The sequence below is a fragment of the Hippichthys cyanospilos genome, chromosome 10, assembly GCF_059441005.1.
Source record: "Hippichthys cyanospilos isolate Australia breed blue-spotted pipefish chromosome 10, RoL_Hcya_1.0, whole genome shotgun sequence".
In the NCBI taxonomy this organism is placed as follows: domain Eukaryota; kingdom Metazoa; phylum Chordata; class Actinopteri; order Syngnathiformes; family Syngnathidae; genus Hippichthys; species Hippichthys cyanospilos.
Genome location: NC_142378.1, coordinates 13212891 through 13222877, shown reverse-complemented (window position 1 = coordinate 13222877; position 9987 = coordinate 13212891). Strand labels below are relative to the sequence as shown.

Genomic DNA, 9987 nt, shown 5'->3' with positions numbered 1-9987 from the left:
GGATACTTAGATTCACGATACAGACATCCCATTGGCTGCAAATTCCACATGACAAAGTGACACATTTGTGTAATGCACTGGTAATTGAGTGACAAGCACATATGCAATTTATGTTTTTCTTTTTCAGCCGTGTACAGTTGGAGCTACAGTACAACACTTTTCCCGATTAGAAAAAAAATCCCACCAGACCACACTCACTAAAAAGTGAGCTTATTGAAAGGCGAGGTCATGGAAATACACGTGAGCCGACTCTGGTAAAGAAGCGCAGTTAAATCAGTATAGTTTTAATTTTGACAAAAATAACAGTGGAGAGTGTTTTGAACTTTTGAAGAAATTGTGGCATGTTGACAATTGACAGATAATACAAAAGGTCATCGAAAAAAAATCAGTTTGCATTTTGCACATGCAACGAATTGAGTTTTTCAGAACAAGACGTGAACATTTAATTACTGATAAGTGCCTTGCCTAAGCAAAGCTATCAATCTCTGCCTTCTATATGGCCATGTTTGCATTATGACTTTGGATTACAAATATTTTATCCATCAAGATAAAAAAGAACTACCTTTAAACAAACAAACAAAACATAAGGGTTGTACCTTTCATTTAGGAGCTACACAATCGTGAGTGCCGTCTTAAATTACATTTCAAAATACATTGTATCCAAAAATCATTACACATGTCTGTCTTTGGGGTAAATAACGAATACATTCTTGTGATGAGAGAAATTGATCCCTTCAAATTTTCTTTTCACGCAATTAATAATTATCTGTACAATCTTTGTCTTTGCGAATGAAACATGAGGTATTGATCAATCAGACAAGAATGTGATCCTCTGAGGAACCTTTGGATGCCTCTCATTTTTGACGTAATATTTATCTGTGTGTCAGTACCTATTTTCTGAAAACTGTACTAAAAATAGTCTCCGTTCATGTATGCACAAAATGTATTTTGTGTTTTGACCACTTGGCGGCAGCAAATCCTGTTTAGAGTGCAACTTGAGAGCTTGACCAATATTTATCGCAACTATTTTATGACACTTTCAAAGGCCTTTCGTTTGATATTCTTGACAAAGGTCCATATACTAGTGAGTTCTTTATCCATATTAGTAGTACTAGTAACAACTGTATATTACTAGTAATAACGTGACCCGACTTAAAAAGAAATATAACTGTTAACACTAAAATTCAAAGAGTCACTTCAGCCTACAATGCCGAAAGAATGGAGGAAATGAGCTTTTTTTATGGGAGGAAAATTTGCCTTTTTGAGGATCTTTTTAAAATGATAGCGCCTTAAGAAACTATAGTCCTTGCAGTTAGAGTAAGCTGGAACAGTATAACATCGTTATTTGGTGACGTTCCCCTCAATTCTCCCACTTTTTCTACCCCCTTAGATGACAAGTTTCAGCTAAAAATATATACCGATTTTTCAGACTTTCCCAAATTTTGAGACATCAATGCATTAAAATTAGCATTGACAGCTTCTCTAAAACTCACACTCACTAGCACAGATGGAATATTATTTGAAAGAAAAGCAGTGTGGTCACCCAATATTTTGTGTGAATTTATTTATGGGGTATTTTCTAAACGTTTGAAGTGCTCATTCCATGTTTTTTCTGAGAAATGATGGCAGCCACTTGTCATGTTGCTACTAATAGCATTCAATAGATGACTTTGGCATGCAAGTAGAACATCTAAGATGTTACTCGTGAGGCAAAACTGCACAGTTGACATTGTGACATCATTCCACTTAACGCTACTGTTAATGTTAACTAGAAGAATTTGAAAATGTCACTCGTCGTACTAGTACCACACAGTTGTTAGCTAGTGCCTCGCTAATAACATTTTGTTTTTTAAAGACATAATTTCGACACTAGTGCGCTGGATCGATGACGAAGAGCACACTAGTTCCTGGACCGATAAGTGGATATCGAATAAATGCTCAGGCGGCTTCCCACAGACGCACTGCGACAACTCGGGCGATACAATACATTTGGTAACAACTAAAGTCTGCATTACATGAAGCCACCCGCATAGGCTTGTGCGCTTCAGTGTGTTTCTGTGGACTCAAAGCAGACAAGACACGCTCACAGACACACGCGCTCACATTTGAATCATACTCAGTCACATTAAGGGTGATATGGGAGGAGGTAGTATGTGCTCATGGCCTAAATTTGCATTTTAACAAGCTATGGTTTTTTTGTTTAGTATTTTTTGCAGTCCAGAACGAGACAAAGAGAAATCAGATGAAGACCGGAATCTAAACACGCAAGTGCTGCAAATAAATTGACCTAACATCCAGCCTTTTCATGCTCTCCGTATCCTCCTGTCCGCTCTCAGCATGTCCGCAGCATCACTACTGTCCCGGGGCGTAGGGCCAGCTGATGGAGCTGCCGGACAGCTGCATGTCTCGGATCAACGTCTCGATGGGGGTCTTGCCTACCAGGCGCATGAAGAAGAGCTGCGAGATGAGGTTAGCCGGCACGGCTCGAAGAGCCGGCAGGCGCAAGAGCAAGCGGCCGAAACGCTGAGGCTGGCTGGGGTACTGTAACCTTTCGTACTCGGTCAGGGCCACCTGGGCCTTCTCCTGTAGGGACTCCACGTGGGCCGGATCAGTCAGACCGCATGCATCTAGCAGGGGAAGATCATGTTTAATTGGGCACATTTGAATCTCTAAAAACAAGTTGGGTAGAAAATAACTTCATTATGCATCAAAAAAGGACTGACTGCTACGTAGTTTAGAAGTCCGTCTTGAAACTCAAAATGGTGATGCAGGCATTCGAACCACTATATCACTGTGATGACCCGGCAGCAACTAACCTTAAGTCAAACTAGAGAATATCATTGTCCATCAAAAAATGGAGGACACCATTTTTCCCTTTACCTGCTTGTATGTCAGCAAATTTTAATTCAATTTATTGCTGCATGACCGTCACACAGCTATGTATGCATAGACTTTGAACTTTGAGTCCCCTCTATAAACAAAAGAAAACAAAAGAAATCAAGATGGAGCTAAGATGTGAAACATGAGGTCCTTTATTAGAGCAGCTCCTACTCTGCAGCCCTTTTGGTACCACAGAGAGACATGACCTTTTTTTCTTTTCTTGTATCAGCTCCCTCACAACCATTAAGTGAATATAAGTGAATACTTACCAGGTGAAAAGAGGGCGATGGCTTTAAGGCAGCTGTATTCAGCCGTGTCCACTTGCAGTCTGTTGAGTTTGTCCACTTGGTCCTGGAACACCCTGACCTGGTCCATGAAGGACACCACCCTCTCGGCAGACATCGGGGACGAGTGGAAGCCGGCCGCTGCCAGCAGAGGAGCCATGTGAAGTGGCAGAGCAGACTGGGCCGCGTTGAGAATGAAAAGCTCGCTCCAGCTCAGCCTAAGCAGCGCCACCTATAGGAATCAAGTCAGGTTTTGAGTTTTGAGAGACCACTCTACATTCTTGTCAATGTCTGATTGGCTTAAGTACTCATTCAGTAAAGACTTTTGAAATATAGGTAAGATGTTTTTTTTCTTGCTCGTTCGACTAAATGGGTTTCCAATCAAAGGAGCCCTATCATGACATGAAAAGTCAACGTTTTGGAGCTTTTAGCCATGTTACAAAGTTGATTTCTCACCCTAACCATGATGCATTTCTAAGTATTCCTTGCCTGTTTTGCGCTCTACATGGACCCCTCCCGAGCAGATGAACGTGACCTGAGAGAAAACCTTTGATGGCAGACAAGTTCCGTATGTCCTCTACACCGCCCCCGTCCCGCCAGTGCAAGAGTAAATACATGCCGACCTTGTCCGCATCTTTTAGTTTTACTGTATTTTGGTTCTGGAGTTGAGGAGGACAGATTTTGCACAACCAAGTAAACAGCAACGTTTCATTTATTAGTTGCAACGGTTTACTGTAGAAATTGCAGAAGTGGTGAAAATTTGTGATTGGGAGCACATAGCCGCACGATCATCGTGAGTAGTAAATAATAAACATTTGTTATGAAAACTGGGTTCCCATGGGGAATGATTCGATAGGATTTAGTGAGAACAGTGTATATTGAAGCATTTCTGCATTTTAATGTCAGTAAAAAGCCTGTTTTTGGCCCCTCTATTCACTTTGCTACATGAGGATGAGCGCTCAAGATGGATGGATGGTTGTTTTGTTGACGGCTGGCATTGAATGACATCGCGATGGGGGCGATGCGGTGAGAGGAAACAACGTTTTACCTCCCGGTTGGAAATAATGGTTCCATAAAACTTATATTTAATACGAAATTCAATCACCAATGTGCCAAATATCATTTATATGCATATATTTCACTGTGGAAAGTTTCAAATCTGATGTAGTGGTACCTCATCGTCCTTGACTGACCTGCTCTGAAACTGGCAGCTCTGGGAAGTACGGGATGTTTCTGGCCCACTCGATGGTGCTGAACAGTAGCCGAGCAGCTAGCTCACAGATGCTGTCGATGCCCATGACGGGGGCGCCGCTCGCAGACGCGCCCATCTGGGGCTGGCCGTACGGGGTCCCGTAACGGCTCTGTGGGTACGGTTCGGCCCGAAGCAGCTGGGAGATGAGCTCCGACACTGGCTGTCCGTTGAAGTAGTCGGCCCCGAGGTGAGTGGGCAAGACGCCTCCCGCTCCGCCAGCCCGTTGGGAGTTGGGACTGATACCTGAGTGGGAAGGTGGGATGCGACCCCGCTGGACAGCTGTGAAAACACAGGAAGGAGCAGTATCAAGTATACAATATGCGGTGGCTGGACTTTTAGTTGAAAAAAAAACAAACCAAATTGTTCAAAAGAGACCACTAAAAAAGAATGCCACTTTAAAGCTATTGTTGGTATAAAAACAAATACAGTCTGAATAAACGATGAAAATGGAAATCTGCTTTTGTCTTACTGGCTGCTATGTCTCTCTTGAAATAAAGTAGGCCATCTGCAAAATTGTGGGCATTTTGCAGCATTTTGAGGCCTTGCTTTGGCCAACCAATTGGAGAACTGCAAAAATGGTGATCGCAAAGCCAACATTTTAGCCCTGCAAGGATGTATTTGAAATGACTGTAGTTTAAAAAAAATCCTGTCGCTGAAACACTTGATGTTAAACATACATCAGCATGAAAGAATCCCAAGGCAAATTCAACTGACATGGCAGCACAGTAAGGCTAAAATCTGATGGGACAAAATATCTTAACAGCCATGTACTAGATGCAGAAGCCCAAACCTAACCCTAGGATCTTAATATAATTGATTGTTGGTAATAAATTATGACAATTTTACAGTGATGGACATACATTGGTCTATTTTAGTAGACAGGCCCATGTGCGCTTCGGAAAAACTGGCGCATCTTGATTTTCGTGTCAGGGCGAGTCAAGTTGACTGTTTTGGGAAATTTGGCAGACGGTGTTACGGCTCTCTGATGATTAAGTGAATGGTGAATTTAGGCCAGTGCTTTTTAATGACACAGGTTGTGGTTGAGTTGACTGAGGCACAGGCAGACTATGGTTGTGTTATATGTGCTGGATTTCATTCAGGAATATGAATAGAATTGTTGTTGAAATGAGTTTTTTATATACATTAATGTTTTATTGTTTATTATAATTTTAATATATTATTATATGTTTATTGTTGTATTAAAATATTTTTAATTGCAGCCCACTGATCACATCTGAGCACAACTTTTTGGTAGGATGGATGTGTGCTGTCATACACAGACACACAGTTTGGGTCGGTTGCAAGTACCTGCTCTGTAGCAGCAATGGAAATCGTTCAATTCCTTTAAAATGCATTTTATGCTCAAATTCAGGGAAATTTCCCCAAAAAGATAACTTGACTCATGTCCATAGTTAGATTGTGCTTTGTGCTAGACTTGTGCTGGGCATAAAAATAGGGCCCTTTGTTTTTGACAAAGACAAGATCTCGAGTTACAAACACACAAAATGTGGGCAAGTTCCAAATAAAACAGAGACTGGAGCTCTGTGCACACAAAAATCTCTGCATAGGTCGATGCCCTGGCTGGTAAACTAAAATATCATGGCATTTTTACAGACAGAGTTGCTGCAGCTTCTGGTGGATTTAGTTGTCAGTTGTTATTGTTCATTTTCCATTTGAGAGCTCCATCCAAAAGAAATCTACTTACCTAATGTCACTCTCTAAAGTCATTAAAGTGCACAAGACTCTAATGTGTGTGTGTGTCGGTGAGTGTGTGTGTGTGTGTGTGTGTAGCACTTTTTTTAAGTTCATCCAGCCAGCAGTGGTATATAATCACTTCATAAGTGAATGCGACTTTCACTGGGCCAAAGTTGAGCTCCGCAATTCCAGGTAGTGTGGAAACAGCAACAATGTGCGTCACTGCCACAGTCAGTCATTACTAACCAGGCCCAATATAACCTCTGCTTCTTGTCACTCTATAAGTATGCATTAGGTGCGGGGACCATAAGTCGATACTGTACAGACACTACAATCACACGTACAAATCTAAAAAAAAAAATAGTTTTTTGACCTGATATATTTGCATAGGAAATACATGGTTTCATTTTGTGTTGATTTCCCTCCGTGCCTGTTCATATATGTTGTGTGAGCAACCACTTTTTTTTGTTGTTGTTATTCAAATGGTTCACTGACTTCAGCCGCTTGCTTATCAAATAAGATCTGCAGCTGCCAAAGTTGAGAACCGCTGAAAACATGCCTTCAGTTGATACTATAAACATTGATCTTGGATCTCTGGCAAAGGTCATTGCTTGCCCTCATAGTTAGCAAGTATGTATAGAAATCGTCAATCGTGTATCTATCTATCTATCTATCTATCTATCTATCTATCTATCTATCTATCTATCTATCTATCTATCTATCTATCTATCTATCTATCTATCTATCTATCTATCTATCTATCTATCTATCTATCTATCTATCTATCTATCTATCCATCCATCCATCCATCCATCCATCCATCCATCCATCCATCCATCCATCCATCCATCCATCCATCCATCCATCCATCCATCCATCCATCCAGCTATTAATATAACAAGTGGTATTGGTGTGTATGTAACCTGCAAAAATCAAGGCATATCCAACTTTCTTTGCCACATATTTCTTCTTGCCAAGCAGATTTTTTCCTCAAAAACCTTGATAAAATGGTGCATTTGAAATAGTCGTTTCAGTTTTAGTACTCTTTATGAATATGTTAAACCTAAAAGTCACTCGATAAGTACAATAACAGCAAGGTTTTTATGTATTTTTTTACTTATTCTGATCTATTCATTCATCATGTTTCCCTATTTGGTTTGGACTAGTTTTCCAACACAAATAAAACATCTCAACTTCTAAATAGTGATTTTGTGTACTTAAAAGTGCATTAAGGATCACCTGCTTCAGAAGCCCAGTGGACACAGTGTTGAACTAACCTTCTTTGCGCATGCCAACACGGAAACATTTCTTGAGTCGACAGTACTGGCACTGGTTGCGATGGTGCTGGTCGATTTGGCATTCCCGATTTGATCTGCAATTACAAACATGACAGCTAAAGTGACGAAAACCTTCAGATGCGGAGTGCTTTTCCAATAAACACTTTGCATTCAGATGTTTCCCTCCCACCCCCCCGCCTCCCCTCCTCTCATGGACCTCGGCGATGAGTGAAAAGTGTGAGCTGGCGTGTCTGAATAGCATTTCAAGGCTGTGACCTTAGTAAATCATCGGCCCCACACGCCCTTGTGTCGCCTTTTACAGCAAGACGAGCCCCGGCAGCATTCCTTTCAGCCCTGGATGTGACACGCTGATTAAAAAGACACATTCCTTTCAGGGTCAGCGTATTATTACGAGAAAAGGAATAACCAGGAGAGGTCCCCGGCAAAGAATTGACATTGCGACACTTGTGCTGCGTACTGCAAAAAGAATGGCAGGAGTGACCTCCCGAGGCAATCCGGCAGCAAATGCCTGACCTTCAGTTTGATCGTGTTTTTCCTTTTGCCAGGACTGTTTGTGATAGTTTCGCAGCATGTCATTCGGTGTAGTGGAAACGTAAAGCACAAACGTCTGTAAAGGGAACAATGTCCGCAAACTTTCCAGGAAATTTGGGAATATTGACACGCTTCACCGAGAAAAATATACATCATTTGTTCTTGAGCTGTAGGTTACCTGCAGGAGTAGTTGAGGTTGCGTCGGATGCTCCTTTTGAAAAAGCTCTTGCAGCCCTCACACGTGAACACGCCGTAGTGCTTCCCGCTGGACTTGTCGCCGCACACCACGCAGTCCAGCACGCAGGCCTTGTCCTCGTCTGCGACGTCCACGTCGCTGCTTCCGGCGTGCGGCGAGGTCTCCTCCTCCTCCCTGCGCAGGTAGACCTTCTGGTCCAGTCCGCTCGTGTCCCCGTTGGGGTTCCCCCATCCCCCGCTTACCATGGCCATATTCTCCAAGTTCCGCTGCCCCGTGAGTGGATCATACACCGACCCGCCCGGGATCTAAACTACACCCCCGAGTCGAAAAAGTGGCTCCAGTGTGATCTCGAAAAACGATTTGGGGCAAAAGGATGAAAAGTTGTCTCTGCGCTGACCTTTCCTTTCTCGTCGTCTGTTCCGATTGACCCGGCGATCCTTCCCGGTGGACTCTGGTCCGCTATAATCTGGCTGCTCCCTCTGTTCTTGCCTTTCACCCTTGTGTGTGCTGCCCTGACCTCCAATCAATGACTCCTGAGAAAAGTTTACACCGGCATTGAGTGGTTCAGAGTTCAGGCAGGAGAAGAAAATAAAAGGGCGCAGCCTTCTCGAACCCAGGAAACAATAAATTACACTTTGTCTCCCACTCTGCGCTCTGCCTCTTACTTTCATTCACAGACTTTCCCCCTCTGAGAAGCGCAACAAACTGGCAAAGAAGCAGTCTCTGTGACTCTCTATGCGTCACTGCTTTCTCCCAAAAGGACAAGTGGGAGGAAAATAAAACAGAGTTCTCCTTCGGGCAGGGTTAAACTACCCTGCCCTCTGCTCCAACTTTTAAACTAGTCCAACCAGTTCCTGCGCAGTGCCGAGGTGTTATCTTCTGATCTGGGCCAGCTCGAGTCCAGACTCACTCTTGACTTGTCGAGGCAGAGGTGACACCGACGAAGCAGGGGGAAACGATCTCCGCGAAGGTTTACCCACTTGGGAACCTGGAGGAAGCGATCAAAAGTGTCTAATACGGGGGCGATGCAGCCAAGAGGTCATCCGTGACCGAAAAGAGATGCAAAAACACTGCGTAAGAATGCTGAGACCGGCTGTAGGCGTTCTATTCAAAGTAGAGAGGTCTGAGAAAGACAACACAGTCTTTCTCCTGGAAAAATGCCTCTGTGGTTTCTGTGGCAACTCAATTCATTAGTCCTCTTGTCTGTAGTTGACTTCTGTTTTCTTAGAGCGCCTCCAACTCAGCTGGAAAGGCTCAAATGTCACAAGACAAATAAAAAAAAAAAAAAAAAAGAGGCAAAAACAAAGTCGACCTCCCCTGAGACACTTTTTTTCTTCCCTGGCTTGTTAAGTCACTGTCCATCCAGCAGTTACAAGCAGAGGCCAGAACCTCTTTGCATTCCCTGCCAGGGAGTCAGGGTGTACTGTTGCACTCTGTCGTCCTTTCCCCCTCCTCCTCCCGTTCCTCTTCTTCGTCCAATAGGAATAAATTAGTCAAAGAAGCAGGAAAAAGCAGGTCACGGAGCGCCGGTATAAGGCAGACTATTCGTCGAAGAGCACCCAGCCGCAGTCAGCCTCTCTCGGCCAGGTCTTCCCCTTTAGGGAGAGTAAGCGTGTGTCTGTGTGCTCAGGGATTTGACACTGCTATTCAAGCCCCGCCGTTGCCATGGCGCCTGATGCCTTATAAGGCCAACAGAGTCAAAGAGCACAGAGTGGGCCACAGCACACACACACACACACACACACACATAGTCATAGAGAAAGAATGCCTGACTGGCTGCCTGTTTCCCCCCTGACCTCGGGCCATGGAGGGAGCAGGAGGAGTTAACCCCGACACTGCCGCAAGACAAAG

The 9987-nt window shown here is 43.5% G+C and overlaps 1 protein-coding gene across 2 annotated transcripts; it reads right to left on the bottom strand.

Annotated features, from left to right (window-relative positions):
• Positions 1–263: 263 nt before the first annotated feature.
• nr2f6b (nuclear receptor subfamily 2, group F, member 6b) lies at positions 264–9733 on the bottom strand. 2 transcript variants are annotated; one of them, XM_088426116.1, is made up of 6 exons: positions 8379–9733; positions 8119–8310; positions 7389–7483; positions 4358–4695; positions 3150–3396; positions 264–2627 (listed from the first exon to the last, which is right to left on the bottom strand). In XM_088426116.1, exons 1-6 carry the CDS (start codon positions 8420–8422, stop codon positions 2353–2355), a joined length of 1191 nt encoding a protein of 396 aa, XP_088282242.1. In that variant the 5' UTR covers positions 8423–9733; the 3' UTR covers positions 264–2352. The 2 variants fall into 2 exon arrangements, with proteins under 2 accessions (XP_088282242.1, XP_088282241.1); XM_088426115.1 differs by having other exon boundaries at positions 8119–9733.
• Positions 9734–9987: the final 254 nt, after the last annotated feature.